The sequence below is a fragment of the Daucus carota genome, chromosome 5 (genome assembly GCF_001625215.2).
Source record: "Daucus carota subsp. sativus chromosome 5, DH1 v3.0, whole genome shotgun sequence".
NCBI classification, from domain to species: Eukaryota; Viridiplantae; Streptophyta; class Magnoliopsida; order Apiales; family Apiaceae; genus Daucus; species Daucus carota.
The window spans coordinates 11,543,246-11,563,131 of NC_030385.2; the positions used below are offsets into that span (position 1 = coordinate 11,543,246).

General features: G+C 35.6%; 4 protein-coding genes across 5 annotated transcripts; 3 read left to right on the forward strand and 1 right to left on the reverse strand.

Moving 5' to 3' along the window:
• Positions 1-792: 792 nt before the first annotated feature.
• Positions 793-7,987, forward strand: LOC108223232 (chloride channel protein CLC-c). 2 transcript variants are annotated; one of them, XM_017397378.2, is made up of 8 exons: positions 793-1,003; positions 1,434-1,732; positions 2,985-3,185; positions 3,937-4,114; positions 5,032-5,294; positions 5,684-5,953; positions 6,070-7,198; positions 7,432-7,987. In XM_017397378.2, the coding sequence occupies exons 2-8, from the start codon at positions 1,509-1,511 to the stop codon at positions 7,519-7,521; spliced, it is 2,355 nt and encodes a 784-aa protein (XP_017252867.1). In that variant the 5' UTR covers positions 793-1,003; positions 1,434-1,508; the 3' UTR covers positions 7,522-7,987. The 2 variants fall into 2 exon arrangements, with proteins under 2 accessions (XP_017252867.1, XP_017252868.1); XM_017397379.2 differs by having other exon boundaries at positions 864-1,003; positions 1,462-1,732.
• Positions 7,988-9,614: 1,627 nt separating this feature from the next.
• Positions 9,615-13,199, forward strand: LOC108221084 (uncharacterized). The gene is made up of 2 exons (XM_017394983.2): positions 9,615-9,758; positions 10,797-13,199. Exon 2 carries the CDS (start codon positions 10,829-10,831, stop codon positions 12,875-12,877), a length of 2,049 nt encoding a protein of 682 aa, XP_017250472.1. The 5' UTR covers positions 9,615-9,758; positions 10,797-10,828; the 3' UTR covers positions 12,878-13,199.
• A 2,495-nt stretch (positions 13,200-15,694) lies between these two features.
• LOC108219953 (4,5-DOPA dioxygenase extradiol) lies at positions 15,695-18,332 on the forward strand. Its single transcript, XM_017393556.2, has 3 exons — positions 15,695-16,048; positions 16,753-17,120; positions 17,877-18,332. Exons 1-3 carry the CDS (start codon positions 15,794-15,796, stop codon positions 18,064-18,066), a joined length of 813 nt encoding a protein of 270 aa, XP_017249045.1. The 5' UTR covers positions 15,695-15,793; the 3' UTR covers positions 18,067-18,332.
• Positions 18,333-18,521: 189 nt separating this feature from the next.
• On the reverse strand, positions 18,522-19,289 carry LOC135152727 (uncharacterized). The gene has a single exon (XM_064093813.1). It carries the CDS (start codon positions 19,287-19,289, stop codon positions 18,522-18,524), a length of 768 nt encoding a protein of 255 aa, XP_063949883.1.
• Positions 19,290-19,886: the final 597 nt, after the last annotated feature.

The following is a 19,886-nucleotide window of genomic DNA, read 5'->3' on the forward strand; positions in this document are numbered from 1 at the left end:
TGTCTAAAAAGTAGTGTTTGGAAATTAATGACAATGTTAGTGAAAAACATGATTACTTTTAAAAAAACACAACTAAAACTACGATTCGTCAACTTTAAATCGTTAATTATATGTAGAAATTTATTTTCATTTTTTTTTCACTCATGAATTATAGTCTAATTTTTAATTTTATATATTAATATTGGTACTGCATCGAGATGTTTGTAATATAAAATTTATTTTATTCTACAAATATTTTGAATGATTAATATAATTTTTATAAACTGCCACAAATTTATTTTATTTTACAAATACTAATTTTGAATCATTATTATAATTTGTATAGGCCTCCGCAACGCGCGATTTTTCAACTAGTTTATTATAAAAGAATAATTTGGTCTAAGACTTTAAGGCATGAGTAGAAATTAGAAATAGGAATTAATTCATTGGTCCAATGATTCATAATTTGTTGATGATTTATCAGCGACTTTTCACAAACTTTTGACAAAATGAAATTTTTTAGTTAAATCAAAATATATCAATAAATAAATAACAATCAACTAAAAATAATTTCAAATTATTAAATAAATCAATTTTTTTTAAAACACAGCTACAAAATAGTAAACAAAGGAATGAAACAGTCGACTTCTAACCCAAGCGTGATCCGACTTGCATACCACACCCAGTGTATTATTCCATGCGTTGTCCACGTTGTAGCCCCGACTCCCGATAATAATAATAATGTGTTTGCTTAGTCATATTTGTCCCCACGTCCTACACTGCGAGATTGATTAAGAGTTGAAGTTGATCCAGCCTCCTTTTGGCCTTTTGCAATATGCTAAAGCACACTAACTTTGTATATTAACCATGTACTTTAAAGATCTCATCCATTCGTCACTCATTATTGCTGCTTTCACTTCAACACAAGTGTGAGATTTGCATGCACTCAACTCAACATAAGCTAACACACAAACTCTTCTTTGGTGGCAGAAGCTGCAGGGCTGTGAAATAAAGCTAGCTACAGGTTGAATTCTCTTCTGGGTACTTCTTGATTTTGGTCAACTATTGGTTTCTTGATTTGTATGTACATGTTTGCTTATATCTGAATCTGGGCTTAGTGCAAATCTGGTTGACCTGCCTGTTTTTGTTGGATGAAACTGGTTGAGATTAGTTTTTAATGTAGTATTTGACTTCTAGTAAGATCACTTTTACCAAGTTTGGTTGGTTCTTAACTAGGTGAGTGATTATTTAGTTTGAGATTTTTATTTCTTGGGTTTATCAAATCAGGATACCCTCTAGATAATAATTGAGGGTTTTGTAAATTTGGTAATTTGGCAATTGAAACATGGATATATAATTGTTTTTGCTATATGGTAGTTTTCAACAGACTGTGTACTGTGTAGGCCTATAGAATTTGGAAAATTTATGTGAGAATTTGTTTTTTTTTGGAGCAGCTGCAAGTGAAATTTTGTTTGCTTTAAGGTGATTGCATTTGTTTAAGTGAAAGGAAGGGAAGAAGTGGGCGGGAGATGGAGGAAGGAAAAAGTTGGGAATCAGATGATGATCAGGTCAGCGATGTTGAGAATGACGCGGCTGCATCTTTTGGTGTTAATGGTGTTGATAGGTATTGGTCAGACATGTCAGAAAGAAATATGTCGTACAGGGAACCACTTATAAAAAGGAGGATGAACACCACCTCCCAGATTGCCATTGTTGGTGTGAATGTTAGCCCCATTGAAAGCCTGGATTATGAGTAAGTAGAACTAAAGTGTCTTGCATCCTATGTTGTCGAGATTGTTATCAACGACGTAAAATGTTCCTTCTTTTCTTTCTTAAACTAACATCTACCAGAAAATACAATCTTATTAATTGTTTAACCATGGAGTGCCTCTGATTTGCATGTTACTGATGCTCGTGAATGTGATAGAAATGATATGGAGCACTGATTTTACAGAATATAGTCATATTGTTTGTTAATTGTGTTGGTATTTCAACTAAAGGCCTTTTGGTGTAGACTTGGTTTTTTTAAGTCAATGAGCATTGAGCTTTCACCTCTCTATACTACAATTCTGAGGTCCTTGTTCCTGCATCTATGACATCTAAGCAGATTACTTGGCGCCCTCCTTTTGCTACAAATATATCCCTCTTATATCTATGTGATTGTTTTTTCAATGTCTGAAACTATAAATATGTCATTGCTTTTTTGATGCAGGATCTTTATACTCAGCGCTTAGAACTTTATACAGAACAGCTTAGAAACTTAATACTAGAATATAGAGTAAAAATGAACTGATTTTATGAAAGAAAGGGAGAATAAACTAGGCCTCACACCTAGATTACTTAGGTCTCACACCCAAGAAAGTAATAGAACTCAGGTCTCACACCCAAGAAGAGTAATAAAACTTAATTCATTCCCATCTGCCTCAAACAAACTGAGTACAAGAATTTATAGCTCCCTTTGGAACTTTCTAGCTGAATAACATTTAAGGTATTCAATTTAAAGGACCTTCAGACTTCCAAGAGACTTTTAGACTTGTTTGACTAATAGACTTAGGCTTTAGGACTTCTTCATTAATTAATTATGAACTTAGTATTTTCTGGAACATTTCAATTATATCCTGGAACCTTCTGCCTAGTATTTTCTGGAACATTTCAATTATTTCCTGGAACCTTCTGCCTTCTTGAATATGTTTTCCCATACTTTCTTGAATTTACATCATTTTTTCTCCATCAAAAGTGTTGCATTCTTTTTTTAGTATCTATACTTCGATGGTTACCATACTAGCACTTCAGATTAACTTTAAGACTTTTTAACATTTTATCTGATAGGAGCACTTCTTATACTAGAACTCTTTTAATCTCAGTAATGGTTATTATTGCATAGAACAGTTCATTGGCTGCATAAGTCTATCTTATTTTAGTACTCCTAATAACGTACAGCAGTTCTTCATTTAGTCTTTAACTCCGTTGAACAAAGTTGATTCCTCCCCTTTGTGCTAATTCAGGATTATTGAAAATGAACTATTTAAACAAGACTGGCGGTCGAGGAAAAAGATCCAGATATTTCAGTATATTTCTCTGAAATGGGCATTTGCCCTCCTCATCGGTGTTGGAACTGGACTTGTTGGATTTTTTAATAACATTGCTGTTGAGAACTTAGCGGGATACAAGTTGTTGCTGACCACAGACCTCATGTCTGAACAAAAGTGAGTTTAATTTTGATAATTAAAAATAAACAGCTTTAAGGACTATATTATGTTGTCAAACGCTATACATGTTGTACTTTGTTTTGATTTGTTATGTGGGAACCTAGCAGAAGATCTTATCATTTTCGTATCTTCATTTATGTAAGTATATGCTTCTTGATAGAAGATATTGAACATCACATCCTTAACTTAGTTGTTTTATAATCTGAGTTGCAAAATATTTCTTGGAGCAGATAAAGTTCCCCATATATGGTTTGTAGCAATTTATCTGCATAGAACAACCATAAAAATCTGACAACATATCAGTGATTCATTATCTTTTCAGCAACACAAGAAATAACTAAATTGCAATCTAAAGGGGCTATTGTGTGCAGTGAACATAGAGCATGTATTCCAACTCTGTTCTATTGTCAATATCTGTTCCTAAGTTCAAATAAATTATGTCCTTTACATGCTTAGTTTCCTCTACAATCTACATTAAGTTAGTTTGTCTACTATACCCGCGTGTATAGATATAATTTTATTTACTTCCAATCAGAGTGTCCTCTCTGCTTTTCTGATTTTGTGCGCACGGGATTCTTTTGCATGTACAGGTTACAAACTTATAGCCAGAAAAATTAAAAGTGAAGTTTTTTATTGTGTGATAAAAATACCGCACTGTAGTATAATGTTGAAAAATTATGCAGTAGTTATGAACTTATGATGTAATGATGAAAATGTATATGGTGACATGGTGGTGGTTCCAGTGCAGATATTACAAAGCATTTTTAGCATATGCTGGTTGCAATGTAGTATTGGCAACTGCTGCAGCTGTCCTTTGTGCGTATATTGCTCCAGCAGCAGCAGGGTCTGGCATTCCTGAGGTGAAGGCATATCTTAATGGAATTGATGCTAATTCTATATTAGCCCCACGTACACTATTCGTAAAGGCAAGTGTACCATTTTCCTACATCACTTGTTTCCTAATTTTAATTTAATTCGTACACATTCATGTCCCACCCAATCTTGGTTCAATATTGGTTTTTTTATTGCTAAACTATATTATTGCTTTAAATATGAAGAAAGTTTCGACCTGTATGTGCTCAGATAAGCTTGTAGATTTAAAACTAGTTACCTTACGTGTCAGGAATTGGTAAAGTAGGATGTGATCTAATTGGCACAGTAGGACTATTGGTTCAACAGAAACCAGAGTGGCGCCTAGGTTGTAAAAGTACGGTTTAAGAAACTGAAAATTTTGAAGGTTGTTGGTGATTTCGACGAAAATTATAATACTAAAGACAGACAAGTGAAAGATAGTGTACACAAACAAATCGAAATTTAAGTACTAGTGGATGCTAACTAAAGTTCGGATAGAAAAGATTAAAGGAATATAAAAAATACTTGTTTTTTAATTGTATAAAGAAATATTGAGATGCATGCGTATTAATTCATTCATAAACTTTTGAATGCAGTTGCAGGCCATGCATTATATTAGATATTATAAGGTGTTCACCTACAATATATCGGACCAGCCAAATCCAAAAGACTCTGGTCTTTAAAATTCCCCGCAGTAATCCAGTTTGCCAACTCATGGAAGTGTCAATACTACTTTACTGGTCATAGTTTTGGCCTTTTAGCCTTAGGAACAAAGTCTTAACGGACCTCTATATTCCAGTACTTGTACTCAGCATTCTAATCTACCTGCACTAGAATATTTCCACTATGACTTTACAAATATTGAGATTATCCGAAAGTAGGACCACTAGACAAAGAGAATTGTTTGAACCATGATTTGACAAGTGTTTGCTCTGTTTAATCATCTCACTAAAGTTACCCTGGTCCTTAAATATTTTTATACACATGGCAGATATTTGGTTCCATTTTTGGTGTTTCTGCTGGATTTGTGGTGGGTAAAGAAGGGCCCATGGTACACACAGGTGCCTGTATAGCTTCATTGCTTGGACAGGGAGGAAGTAAAAAATATCACCTGACATGGAATTGGCTTAGATACTTCAAAAATGATAGAGACCGGCGAGACTTAATTACCTGTGGTGCTGCTGCTGGTGTAGCTGCAGCTTTTCGGGCTCCAGTTGGTGGGGTCCTGTTTGCTCTTGAAGAAGCAGCTTCATGGTACTTTATTGTTTCCTCTTATCCCCATCCATGTATATACAACTGATATGTTCCTTGTACTCGCACTTTGAAAATCGGATCAGAACAATCAAACTAAGCCCGGTTAGTTTGTTTGTTCTTATCTGGCTTGTAGACTCTGAATAGTCTCCTTTCTAGATGCCATTATGTGGTTGTTTACCTGTAGTCAGCACATGTAACCAATATATGTTAGAAGTTATAGAGCATAGCTTTGTTCACTATATACTCTTTTCAAAGGACTTTGTCCTCTCAATTATATATGTGTCTCATCATTTATTACAGCCCATCAGTACTTATCATGTATACAGAAATACATAGAATCTTAAAGTACATGTATATGATCACATTTGATACTTATGTGCTTGTTCCAGGTGGCGAAGTGCTCTTCTCTGGAGAACCTTCTTCACAACAGCTGTAGTTGCTATAGTATTGAGAGCTTTCATTGAATACTGTGGGACTGGAAAGTGCGGGCTATTCGGGCAAGGTGGTCTTATAATGTTTGATGTCAGTTCAGCAACTGCATCATATACAGTTCCAGATATACTAGCAGTACTGTTCCTTGGTGTTATTGGAGGTATTTTCGGAAGCATATACAATTATCTGGTGGACAAGGTTCTCCGGACGTATAGCATCATTAATGAGTATGAACTCATCCTTCATTAAAATTTGTATAACAATTAACTTGTATAAGGAAGTTAATTACTTGGTTAATCTTATCCCTTGACTCATTCAGCAATTGGTTCTCATTTTGCTCCAGGAAAGGTGCTATTTTTAAAGTAATACTGGTGATCGCTATCTCTCTGCTGACATCGTGTTGTGCTTACGGGCTCCCATGGCTAGCACATTGTATTCCTTGCCCCGAACATTTAAAAGTAAGCTGCCCAACAGTTGATGGATCTGGTAATTTCAAACGCTTCCACTGCCCACCGGGTCACTACAATGACCTTGCCTCGCTCTTCCTGAACACTAATGATGATTGTATTCGCAACCTTTTCAGCACCAGCACTGAAAAAGAGTTTCATATAAGCAGTCTCTTCATATTCCTTGTTGCTATTTATTTTCTAGGAATTATTACTTATGGAATTGCTATTCCATCTGGGCTCTTCATCCCAGTGATATTAGCTGGATCTTCGTATGGTCGTCTTGTTGGAAGACTCTTTGCACCCTTCTCTAAACTTGACATGGGACTGTTTTCCCTCCTAGGAGCAGCCTCCTTCCTCGGTGGTACTATGAGAATGACAGTTTCCCTTTGTGTTATACTTCTTGAACTAACCAATGATATACTATTGCTCCCTCTTGTAATGTTGGTCCTGTTGATTTCCAAATCTGTGGCTGATACCTTCAACAAGGGTGTCTATGATCAAATATTAAAACTAAAAGGCTTGCCTTATCTGGAGTCACATGCAGAACCTTACATGAGGAATTTGGTTGCCCGCGATGTTGTTTCTGGGCCTTTGATTACATTTTCTGGCATAGAGACAGTTGGAGCCATTTTACATGCCCTTAGGACAACAGGGCACAATGGGTTTCCTGTGATAGACGAACCACCATTGACCGATGTTCCAGAATTGTGTGGGGTTGTTCTGAGGTCTCATTTGCTTGTATTTCTCAAGGAGAAATATTTCTCCGGTGTCAAGGTGCTTAGCGGGAAAGAAATTTTGCAAAGGTTTGATGCATCTGATTTTGCCAAGGCTGGATCAGGAAAAGGTCTTACACTTGAGGATCTAGATATTAAAGAGGAAGAACTGGAAATGTTTGTCGATCTTCATCCTATTACAAATACTTCCCCTTTTACAGTGGTAGAGACAATGTCACTGGCTAAAGCTGCAATTCTCTTTCGCCAACTTGGACTCAGGCATATGTGTGTTGTACCAAAAGCTCAAGGGGTATATGCCTGCCACACACACACACACACAAACTCATGTACACCACACACAGACTCGTGAACACCACACACGAGTAAATTAATATATTTAAGGACTGAAATAGGTTGGCTGGTCTTCCAGCACTCTTATATATGTCTGTCTACAGGAGACTTTGCAGCATTAATTTTCTGTAGTCACTTGTCATGATAAGTCATCACAATCCCCTTTTCATATCTTGTTTCTCCTTCTTGCAGAGGCCCCCTATAGTTGGAATCTTGACACGCCATGACTTCATGCCAGAGCACGTATTAGGACTTTATCCTCGACTGAATCCTCACAAGTAGACCAGCAGTTACTGGATCTTATTGCCAAAATATCTTTTATATGAAGTGTGTAAGAAAGTTAGGTACCAGAGGTGCATTTATGGAAATCCATTGTTCCCTTCAGTATCGAAGGTAATAATGACTCAAGGACAAAGATAACACGGGAGCCCGAGAAAGCTGAATGCCAAGTGCGGTTCAATGAGAATTTCCTGCGGAAGTGATCCATGTTACAGGTCACATACATCATGGTACTGATAGATTATATCTGGATGATTTGTTGCATCCATTGAAACTGTTATGAAAAACAAGTATAAGAAATTGTTTTACATTTTTTGTGAATTAGTTTTTTGTTATCTAGCACAAATATTGTGCGTTTGCATCTTGTGAGGGTGTGAGATAAATTTATGAGTGGATGGTGATTGAGAAGTACTGAGCTCCGTCATTGTGGATCATAAGTTCCTGGTATAAATAACACATTTTTTGAGCACAGTGTGCATAAATGTTTCACTATTTCAAGTTTTGTACAGAAGTTGGAGTTGGGTGATTATCAAAGAAAGTATCAGTTTCTGCTCGGTATATATTACTCCCTCCGTCTCAATTTACAGGTCTATTTTGGAATAAACATACATATTAAGAAAAAAGTTGGTTAGATAGAATCTCATGCATCATTAATTAGTGTATTGATAAGTGAGATTATAGTTGAGTTTCAAAAAAATCACAATAAATATAGGGATTTAGTGCATTGAGAAATGAGAATAATGTTGAGTTTCAAAAAAATCACAACTAATATGTAGATAAATTTGTATTGAAAGAAGAGAGGGACAAGTATTTTGGGACAATTTTTTTTTTCCAAACTGGACCTATAAATTGAGACGGAGGGAGTATAATTTATATCCAACCTTCTTAGACGTGTGAATCTGCTGAAATCAATTAAATCGGTCTGCATATAAAGAAATAAATTTTTTTTGTCACATATAAAGAAATAATTAAATTAAGGTCTTGTTCGGAAGTTATAGGTTTTGGACAAATTAGAGGTTTGAGGTGTTTTAGAAATTTGGCCACTAGAAATCGGTAATATTGGTGTTTGGAAAAGCTAATTTTGAAAAAGTTATTTTGAGGAGTTTTTTGAGTCGGAGGTTTTGGTTTGTATCAGAAAAAACTATTCAACTAGGCACTAACTATTTACCAAATAGTTTTACGAGAAACTGCTAATTCATTCTGCTAGTTAAAACACCTACTTCAATCGCCTAGCCAAAACATCTAATTTAAACGGCGAACAATTAACCGCTAATTTTCAAACATGGCCTAAATAAATGTAATGAAGAATTCGAATGAAACTCCTCCTACACCTACAGTTCACTCTAACACAACATATGAAAACTCTCCCACATTAGACTCGCTAATTCTCCAGCAAGGCCTAAATAAATGTGATGAAGAATTCGAATGAAAACTTATCCTACAGTTCACTCTAACACGACATGAAAACTCCTCCCACATTAGACTTGCTAATTTCCAAGCGAGGCCTAAAAAAATGTGATGAAGAATTCAAATAAAAACTTCTCCAACGGTATACTCTAACATTAGACTCTAGCCCGACATCCGTTAAAATCAGAGACATAAATTTAAAATAATTAATTAGACAATGCGGAACTAAGTAAAGTGATTATAAAAAAAAAGAAAGTTTTAATTATTTATTTGATTATAGTAATTTATAAAACATGTGATGATCAACATTTTCTAGAAATACGTAGGCGCATAACATTGAAAAATAATTGATGACAAATATTTAAAAGATGGTTCGTACACATTAAAAGATTTAATCGCTCTGTCCCATTGAAATTATATACGTTATTTGTTGGCACATTTTTAAAGTATAATTTCATAATTTTTTGAATAAAAATTTAATTTTCAAACTTTTATTTCGAAGAATAAAAATTCTAAAAACATTAAAAAAACTATACATTATAAAAATCTCGAAATACCTTAAAAATATAATTTTCAACGGTACTATTGTAATGGATGGAGCAACTTTTTTTTTTTTGGTTGTCTGGATCGAGTAATTTTTTATTTTTTTTGTCACATGAATGGAGTAACTTTTAAATATACAGTAAACGGGGGAAATGAGTGGCGGCAAACAATTTGGAAAACTTGAACAATTTTGGGGTTTCCCCGCTCAAAGTATTGGTGGTTGTGTATGTGCGCATACATATATACAAACTTTCAGAGTGTTTGCTCGTTCAGCTTCTCTGTCTCTCAAGGTACGCATTCATCAACTCTACGCTTTTAATCAACAGTTTATGCTTTTTTACTTGATTATACATATTTTTCACATTTGTTTTTGTACATTTTATACGATTAATTGATCGAAATCACACATCTATGCTCTGTTCTTTCGTTGATTCATAAATTTAGGGCTTTGTTTACCTAGTTTGAGATTATATTTAACGAAATGCTTTTTCTTTTCTTCAAGGTTTCGGGTTTTTCTATCTAATTGTTAGCGTTGAAATATTTTTATTAGGGTTTCTAGTTGGACAATTTTCATTGGATATGAAGGTGTCTGTTTTCGTAAATAAGAACTTGTTTATCGGAAAGATGTACTGATTTGGTACTTTCCTCAAGAAATTACTCAATTAAGTGCTTATTTTCCATAAACATTTCTACATGTAATTTGATTACACTTGGTGATTTTCTTGACCCATTCCGACAGTTTGTATGTGGGTAATGTCTCGATGTTCTCTTGTTAGGTTTTGTATATTTGTAAACTGTTTCTGTAGCTTTGTTTTTGAATACATCATGTTTTTGAGTATGAATGGCTCTTGTTAATCTTTTATTGATGTTTTTAAATGCACCAACTTGTTATGTACACACTTCCCAGATAGAGATAACGGTGAGTTATAATGGCCTGTTCTTGCTTGCAATTAAGAATGGTTATGACTACATGTCTACATTGATATTTCGTATAAACATGAATCATGTGTTAAGTTTCTGATTGATACATGTACATATATGTATATGTTATATACATTATCTGAGTTTGCTGGGGTTTTTTCCTTTCTTCAGGTTAGGGGCATAGTATGGGCCTCCAATATATTTGACAATCTTATTTGTCAGTACTGCATCTGCTTTGGTCTTTGTTTGAAATAAAATAATTTTAGTCATGTATATGAATATGTTGGATCACAATTTCTTTTGATGGAACGACTTCTTTTAATTTCACATCATGGTTTGCTGTGTAGAAATGGTTATAGCATAAAGTTTAATTATGTTGATTACACTAATATAATATATTCATGCAGGAAAGTGTAGTATTTGAAGTTGTACTGGCACTATGGAATGTTTACGAAAGGCCATTGAGGCCAAAGAAACAGCAGAAAAGAAGATGTTAATTGATGACTTTCAAGGGGGTCGGATTAGTGCAATGGAGGCAAACAAACTTTTCCCTCAACTACAAAATATTTCTCAGATCTTAGCAGTTTGTGATGTTCATTGTGCTGCACAGAAGATAGTATTTGGGTCAGAAAAGGACTGGTATGAAATCCTTCAAGTTGAAAGACTATCTGATGATGCTACCATTAAGAAGCAATACAGGAAACTAGCTCTGTTACTTCATCCGGATAAGAATAAGTTTCCAGGTGCAGAAGCTGCTTTTAAGCTGATTGGTGAAGCAAACATGGTGCTCTCTGACAAAGTAAGAAGAGCTTCCTTCGATATCAAACATAGAGCCTATAAGACTGCTCCTCTGCCCAAGGCACCACCTCGACAAAGGAAAACAAATGCTGTTGTCAAGAAAGCAGAAGTTAAAAACATGAAGCCAGATGCCTCTGATTATCAATTTAATAAGAATTATTCAACACAATCAACAATCCCTAAGATGTTTTCCAATCTAGGAACATTCTTTTGCCATCTCTGCAAGCGTCAGTATCCAATAAAGCCTCTAAACAGGGTCTCTTCCTGTCCTAATTGCTTCAAGGAAAATGTTTTTAATCGCCAAGGTGCAGCGCCAGAATCTAAGCAGGATAATTTTAGGCCTCAAGGTGGCAATGCAGTTCCTCAGCGAACACAGGTTCCAGTACAGGGCTTTAGAGTTGGTGTACAATATACAGGAAGGTTTCCTAGTTCAGAATTGCGATCTGAAGTGAATCCTGGAAGGAAGTTTGGGTCTGAACATGTGAAACAAACTGGATGTACTATCGAAGTTGGTGGACAGGGTACAAAGTTTACTAATACCAATATGGGTTGTGAAGCAAATTTCGTTCCATGTTTTGGTGCAGAACAGATGAAACATACTGCTGGCACTAATAAAATTAATGGCTCTGTCAAGAGCAAAGCTGAAGATGTTAGTTCAAAGGCAAATATGTCCAATGCTGAGTCAGCAAAGGCTAAGGTATCAAGTATTTCAAAAGACAAAAGCAGGAAAAGGAGGAAATCAGAAGCAGACATCACTGACAACTATGAGAACAGAAGTTCTATAAGAGAAGAGTTAACTTCTAAAGAAAGAAGGGGAAATCCCACTGCAAGTTGTAATATAGAAGAGAGTATCAACTCTACCAGAAAATCATCTCGACAAAGAAAGGATGTATCTTACAATGAAAGTATCGACGATGACGACGACTTCATGAGTCCTTACAATAAAATTTCAGAGGATGACAAAGTCAAAGCTGCTCATGCAGCAGTTCCTCCTGCAGTTGTAGATGAGTATCCTGATCCAGAGTTCAGTGATTTTGACAAGATTAGAAACCAAAATTCTGTTACTGTTAATCAAATCTGGGCTTGTTACGATACAGTTGATGGCATGCCAAGGTTCTATGCCAAAATTAAGAAGGTTGATTTGCTTAAATCTAAGTTGCGTATTGCTTGGCTAGAGGCTGATCCTGAGAAGCAAGAGGAGATTGATTGGGTAAATGAGGAGTTACCTGTAAGTTGTGGTAAATTTATGTGTGTATACCCCGAAGAAACTTTAGATTATCATACATTGTCTCATCTAGTTGGTTTTGAAAAGGGAAACAACAAACATAGCTATATTGTATATCCCAAAAAGGGGGAGACCTGGGCCCTGTTCACAAACTGGGACATTGGATGGAGTTCAGAACCTGATAAACATAGAGAAAACAAAATGGAGATTGTGGAGATTCTTTCTGATTTTTGCCTTAATTCTGGGATTATAGTTGGATATTTAGGAAAAGTCAAAGGGTTTGTAAGTGTTTATCAGAGAAAAAGTGAAGGAGCTGCTTCAGTTTTAATTCCATCCAGTGAAATGCTTAGATTTTCACACCAAATTCCTTCATTTCGTATGACTGGTTCTGAAGGAGTAGGTGTCCCCCAGGGTTCTTTTGAACTAGATCCTGCAGCTCTACCCGTGGATCCAAAAGGTGTATAAACACAATGCTATGACAGATTTGAAGCCCTGAGCTGAAGTCACTGTATATTTTGCTAGGAAGCTGATATGAAGGTGCCTGCCTAGTTTATGAAATGATCCATAAGACTTTTGTGAGTTATTAAATTTCACCTCTTTTGTCTTGAGATTATGTAGAGCAATTAAGTTCTAGGACTAGAGTTGAATCAAGACTATGCAGATATTTGGAAATATGGCTGTCATTTTACCCTAAATTTGTCCGGCATATTTTTTGCTTTCTTTGTCTGATAAGTTCTACTATTTGGATATTTTAAGGGAAGCTATGGAGTTTCCTGTTTTAACTTTACATGTTCTTGATTTGTTTTGCGGGACTTGCATCTCACATTTTAGGCAATAGACATTTATTTTGATTTGTGGGGATGAACCTTTGAGACAAGGCTGTCACGGAACTTGTGTGACAATTTAGCTTTTACGGCTTACAATATTTAGGACAGTTTGCACTATAGAGGAAATTAAATAACTCCAGAGGTTTTACCCAAAATTATTTGATTTCTGAACTTTTACGGGAAAGCTGATGTAGAACTACTGTTTGCAGGATGATAAAATCTTCCATTCTCTATTCCATAATATAAGCTGACTTGTTTTGTTTTATAATTGATCGAGAAAGTGCAGATCATTTTGGAAAAAGGTACATAGGAGGCAAGAATGTTTTACTTACAGATTACTGTGAGAAGTGCTTTTACTATTGATTGCAGTTGCAGATTTGTTGGATGGTTATGTGGTTTGAGTCTATGAAAGTTATCTGAAAAAATTTATATGATCTCCACATTCTGTGTATTTGTATGCTAATGTCGTCAAGGCAGCCGCTAGGCTCTTCTGTGACAAGACTTTGCTGCTACATATTCTTTGGACATTGTACATAAATCCCTTGCTTCCTTGCACCAACATTCGACCTCGAACCACAGAACCCAACCGCAGAACTATCCATAATTCAGTGAAATCACAAACGAGGGAGCCTATTCATATCCCTCGATTACCTCCAGTATACTAGTACTAGTAATGAATATGAGCAGTGTATATGTTTTCGTTCCTTGAATTCCTTGCCTTGCAATGGCTCGACACTCAACCTCCGTGGATGACCTGCAAGTGTTTTTTGTTTATAAGAGCTCCAAAAGAATGAAGACTCAAAGGTGGAGCAGTAGCCATTGGTGTAGGAGATGCTTGGCCTCGTCCATTTCAGCTCGTTCTTTTATATTGTTTCAAGGGACCTCATTCTATTATCTTTAAAGAGCCGCACAATATTTTTTATTTTAATTATTATAAGAAAATCATTGCATTTTATTCACAAAAACTTGCTGTCTTGCCGAAGTAAATTCAATTTTTACTGGAATTTGATGAATCTTTGGGAAATCTCTTTCAATTTACTACAACTTTTGTTCATGATGTTTTTTCAGATTATGTTTTAAACTGTTTTTAAAATTACAAAACTTATTCAAATTCTGGTTTTTACTTTGAATTCTGAGTGACAAATATTTTGTTTAATTCCCGAATTGTTACATGTTCATTTTTATTGAGTTATACCTTTTGAGAATTATTTTTTCATTTATACAACTTTTATGTTTTAAGTTTTTTTGAGAACTAGAGTTTAAATGGTCAAATCAACCGATTACTAGTCTTTGTAAACACAGAGTTGTTGGAATATAAGATGAGATGATATAATGTAAGATGATATTAATTATTGGATTTTATTGTGAGATAATTAATTATATATTTTTATGTATATTATGACACATGCTTCAATATTATGTGATTACATCTTCTCAAGAATTACATAACTTCTCGTTGCTCAATATAATTGTGAAACTTGCTTTATATTATTAGATTATTTGTGCTCGAATCTTTGTTCGAGTTATTGTCGATATGTGATTGATATGAAAGTTTTTATCGAAAATTTTCAATCTTAATCACGTAAAGTATAAAATCCAGATAAAATATGATCTATAAAACCAAGTTCGTGCACCTTCTTCGAACACATCGACACCTTGTCAAGTTTCGATTCAACTTATATTAAATTAAATATTATAATTAACTAATGACATCTTTAAATAGAAATATATTTTTTTGAAATTTTATTTTTCGCAGAAATTTTAAATAATGTAAAATATATTTATTTTTTTTCAATTTCTTTTTTAGCATGATGAAATATGATTAATAAATATTTTAACAATAATATGTTGTTTCTCTGTATTATATATATGTGTTGAAAAACTGAAACCAAACATATACGAGTTACATGTTATTTGAGAAATATTCTAAATTTTTTTTGTGAAGTAATCATAATTCTAATTATCATCAAATTCAAAGCACTCCGCTTAAAACTCAGATCTTATATTATCATATATTTTGAAAACAATGTAAAATCTTTTAAAATCTAAATATATAATTAAAAATCAAAATCAAATATACTCCCTCCGTCCCAGTCAATAGTATACATTGGGGGACGGGGGCGCGGCACGGACTTTAATACTTCAATATAGTATAGTTCTGTAAATTATTTTTAAAATTTTCTTTTTCTGTATAAAAGTATAACATTTATACTTTTATACAAAAAAAAGAAAATCTTAAAAATAAGTTGTACAACTATGTTTTATAAGTGCCTTAAAAAGCGTGTCGAGCAGTGAAAAAAAAAAGTATACAATTGACTGGGACAGAGGGAGTAATGATTTCTCAAATCTAAACAAAATGACAGATCAATGTTTCTCGACCAATTCCAGTCTTAAAAACTATACAATAATTTATAAATTATATAAAAATGTCTGAAGGGTAGGTGAAATTGAGGTCAGCCATGACAACCTTTTCCTTGGTCAGATATGGTATATAACATATATCCATCCTATGTAAGAATGGAGTAAAATTAAGGAAATAAGGAAAAGTAAGTAGATGGGTTCAACAGGAGGAGTCATGAAGGAGACATTGTTCATATCTCATGGATCACCCACCCTCTCAATAGATGATAGTCTGCCAGCCAGACATTTCTTGAAATCTTTTACACAAAAAGTGTCCTTGTCTCAGAGACCAACTTCAATTCTGGTCATTTCTGCTCACTGGGAAACAGATACCCCGGCTGTTAATGTCATTTCTGGTGCTAATGATACCATCTATGACTTCTATGGCTTTCCCAAACCCATGTATCAGGTACCCTCTTCGTTGACTAAAAATTATGTTTTTGTGGCGTTTATAAATTCTGGAATTCACAACCTTTATTGTATCTTGTACTAATATGTGAGCATCATGTGTGTTATATATAAGCCGAGTCAGTTGATTATGTGCAGGGGCGGATCTAGGAATATATTCTCAGGGGGACACAAAACAAATTTTCGAAAAACACTTATATATTTTCAGATTTTCAGGGGGACACTTCTATAATTTTGTCAAATTTATCATGATGAAAAAACGTCAATTTTTTTTTTTGGGGGGCACGTGTCTCCTCATGCCTCTTACTAGATCCTCCCCTGATCATGTTTGAATTATCTAGTTGCGCTGTTTTATTTAAATATAGTTTTGTATTGGAATGATCATTGGTAAATTTGGTATTTCCTCCATCGAAAGCTGGAAAATTGGCGCGACTCATTAATATTTAATTGATAATTTGGGGAAGTCCCAGACGTAAAGTGTAAAGAAATGAATGAAACGGTAGAAGTACTATATTTGCATATATAGTGTAGTACTAATTATGCATCATGCTTTTTCTGTGGTTATACTACTTTTATGAGTAGGGGGGTTCTGGTAAAACTCAGCCTCCCCATTTGCTTCTTTAGAGTAGGGTGCAAGGGATATATTTGATATGGTCTGCGGTATTTTTCTAACATAGATATGTTTTGGTATTTTTGTAAATCTAGATCAAGTATCCGGCTCCGGGAGCTCCAAAATTGGCAAGGAGGGTTCAGGAGCTTCTCCAAGGATCAGGATTTGGGAAGGTTTATGAGGACAAGAAGAGGGGTCTTGACCATGGTGCATGGGTCCCACTCATGCTCATGTACCCTGAAGCTGATATTCCTGTGTGTCAGCTCTCCATTCAGACACACAAGGATACATATCATCATTATAATATGGGGAAAGCTTTGGCCCCTTTGAAGGAGGAAGGCGTGCTTATTATTGGTTCCGGATCTGCAACTCATAATTTTAGTGATATGCGGGAGACCAAAGCTGTTGCTCCTTGGGCTAAAGACTTTGATACCTGGCTCAAAGATGCTCTTCTTGCCGGAAGGTAATACTTTGCTCTTGGTCTTGCTCATTGTTATTTATCACTTCTTAATGATTTTTGTTGTTGTAAACTCAAAGGTAATCTTAATTGATTAGAAGTTAAGCATCATGAATATGTCTTGCTTATAACGGACAAACCCAAAAGTTCGATACAATCTTAATCTGCATAGGCTTTTGCGCAGCATATGTGCTTGCATAGAAACTAGGGATTTATCATTCATCCGCCAGACCGGCCACTCGAACCCGTTCTTGGGAATTCTTGTTAAATGATCATTTATGGAATAAGTTGAGTACTTAATCACTTAACACCTTAAAATGAAATAGTTGTGTTATCAAATAATTATTATGTGAATTATTAAGGATAATGAACTTATTTATTTGCCTATTTAGTTTAAATATAAATGTAACTTTTAAAGTACATGCATAATATATATTTTTAATATTCAGTATTTGTTGAATCCCCGTATATGAATTTGACGAATTCCCGTATCCCCGTACAGTATACCCCACACCAGAACCTGCACTCATGTAGGTGTTAGCAGATTGATGTTGATGTTCAGTACTATGTTATGTTAAATGCTTAGGATAATCTCTGCAAACAATTTGTTGCACTTGAGTTTGTTTTTCTCCATCAATTAGTTATGTAATTGTTTATAAGCTGAATTTGTGGACATGTTGAACTATTTGCTAATTTCACTGAAATTCTAAGATAGGTATGCAAGTGCCATTGGGTTTTAAAGGTCTCAATTTTCTCCTTTAGGTATGAAGATGTAAACAATTATTTGGAGAAGACGCCCTACGGAAAACGAGCTCATCCACACCCTGACCACTTCTATCCATTACACGTAGCTATGGGTGCTTCTGGTGAAAGTTCAAAGGCTGAACTTCTCCATGAGAGCTGGAGTCTTCATGCCCTTTCATATTCCTCCTACAAGTTCACTTCGAAATAAAGTAAATATTCTGCCAAAAATTCCAGTGTGCATCACAAAGCCGCAGACCATTGCGTGCAATGGCTTGCCATGCTTTCAATGTATGAAAATCTGACATTTTTTGCCTTCATAGTTTTATACAAGTGTGTGTAGTGTTTTACCTTCCCTTCCGTAATTTAATAGTTGTTCAGACAGAAACTGTGCTAAGACGACGAGTTTTATAATGTAATTGGAACTAGAGTCCTGATTTGTTTGATCAAAGATATATGTTTAATTTGTACCAGTAACTATTACCTTTGTGGCTTTGTGTTATGAAATGAAAACTCCGGGACCGGAGACAAGGGAAACCAGAGACCTAAGAACACTTGAACCATAATTTGGAATACAGTGAGTTTATATTTTTCAATCTCCAGCTGAATGTTTATTGAGATTGCAGTAACACTAGTCATTGGAAAAAAAAGAAGACACGACGCTAATCACGGATCTTGTTTCTTCGTTTTGTGTTTGTTATCTTGATGATTTGTAACCTCACTTGTAGTCCCAGTGGATCCAGTTCCCATGTATCCGCCATTTCCGCGATTATTATACGGACAGTTTGGCTGTTGTTGATTACAAGAATTGCAGGGTGTTGGCATTGGCATCGGCATTTGCATCGGCATTGGTTGTGGGCATTGCGGACTGCATTGTGGTTGTCCAGGAGACACATTTGGGCATTGCGGAGTGCATGGCATTTGGTATGGCGGCGTTGGCATTTGGCATGACGGTGTTTGTACTTGGCATGGCGGCGTTGGCACTTGGCATTGTGGAGTGCAACTAGGTGGCATTATCTGGGGTTGAGGGTAACAGTCAGAGCAACCGCCTCCACCACCGATGTTACAACTCGAGCTACCACCGGATATGCAACCTCCCCCGCCACAGCCGCCACCACCACCACCTCCCCCTCCACAGCCGCCACCACCACCTCCGCCGCCGCCACCACCACCACCACTACCTCCGCCGCCGCCGCCGCCGCCACCACCTCCACCGCCTCCACCACCTCCACCACCTGGACACGATCCTCCGCCACCACAACTGTAAGCACCATTACCAACCTCACTATTCGCCAACATGGTTGCCTGAGTTGCCGGAGTGTTTTGGATGCCATCTTCAGTGGCATTGAACATGGCTCTACTGGCAGAGCAAAAACTTCCCCATATCAAACCGCAGAACAGAAATGGAACAATTTTTGGAGATGAAAAGACCATTTCTTTAGCAAACAATTTCATTTACAAAAATCTAGGGATTGATCACATTGCATGATAGGGTATTTATATAAGTATATACTAAAAAATTGAAGATAAAATAGCAAGATAGCATCACAAAGAGTGTTGCTATAGGCATATCCAACCAAGCACTCTTGATGTTGCTATGCGTTTTGTTATGGGATTTTCGGACTCATGAGCCCCCCTAGTTTCCCACAAAACTCTAAAATGCAAATATGTCATGACATACTACTAATTCGCAACTACAACCAAGTTTGAGTCCCTCCTGCAATTTTATTATTCGAGAATGATTAATCGAATTTAAGTTACAGATGTACGAGTCAAACGGAAATACAGCCAAAGACAAAATTCTTTCTGTGAAAAACCTGATCTTTAGAATTATATATGCCAGAATACTACAGAAGATCATGCAATCTCAAGAAACATGTCAGCATTTCTGGAGAATTTCTGTGAAAAACCTGATGTTTATAATCTCAAGAATATTATATGTCGGTCCTGCTACATCAAAGCTTCTGCAGTACTTGGCAAGGAAAAGTTTGAGACAAGAACCATTTAAAAACCCAGCTGATATTTCTCCAT

Bases quoted from the DNA above. Each gene is read 5' to 3' on its own strand.
- LOC108223232 (XM_017397378.2), top strand. From the start codon at position 1,509: ATGGAGGAAGGAAAAAGTTGGGAATCAGATGATGATCAGGTCAGCGAT. The intron at 1,733-2,984 runs GTAAGTAGAACT...GTGCTAATTCAG, and splicing joins ATTGAAAGCCTGGATTATGA to GATTATTGAAAATGAACTAT. The intron at 5,295-5,683 runs GTACTTTATTGT...TGCTTGTTCCAG, and splicing joins CTTGAAGAAGCAGCTTCATG to GTGGCGAAGTGCTCTTCTCT.
- LOC108221084 (XM_017394983.2), top strand. From the start codon at position 10,829: ATGGAATGTTTACGAAAGGCCATTGAGGCCAAAGAAACAGCAGAAAAG.
- LOC108219953 (XM_017393556.2), top strand. From the start codon at position 15,794: ATGGGTTCAACAGGAGGAGTCATGAAGGAGACATTGTTCATATCTCAT. The intron at 16,049-16,752 runs GTACCCTCTTCG...TTGTAAATCTAG, and splicing joins TTCCCAAACCCATGTATCAG to ATCAAGTATCCGGCTCCGGG. The intron at 17,121-17,876 runs GTAATACTTTGC...TTTCTCCTTTAG, and splicing joins GATGCTCTTCTTGCCGGAAG to GTATGAAGATGTAAACAATT.
- LOC135152727 (XM_064093813.1), bottom strand. From the start codon at position 19,289: ATGGTCTTTTCATCTCCAAAAATTGTTCCATTTCTGTTCTGCGGTTTG.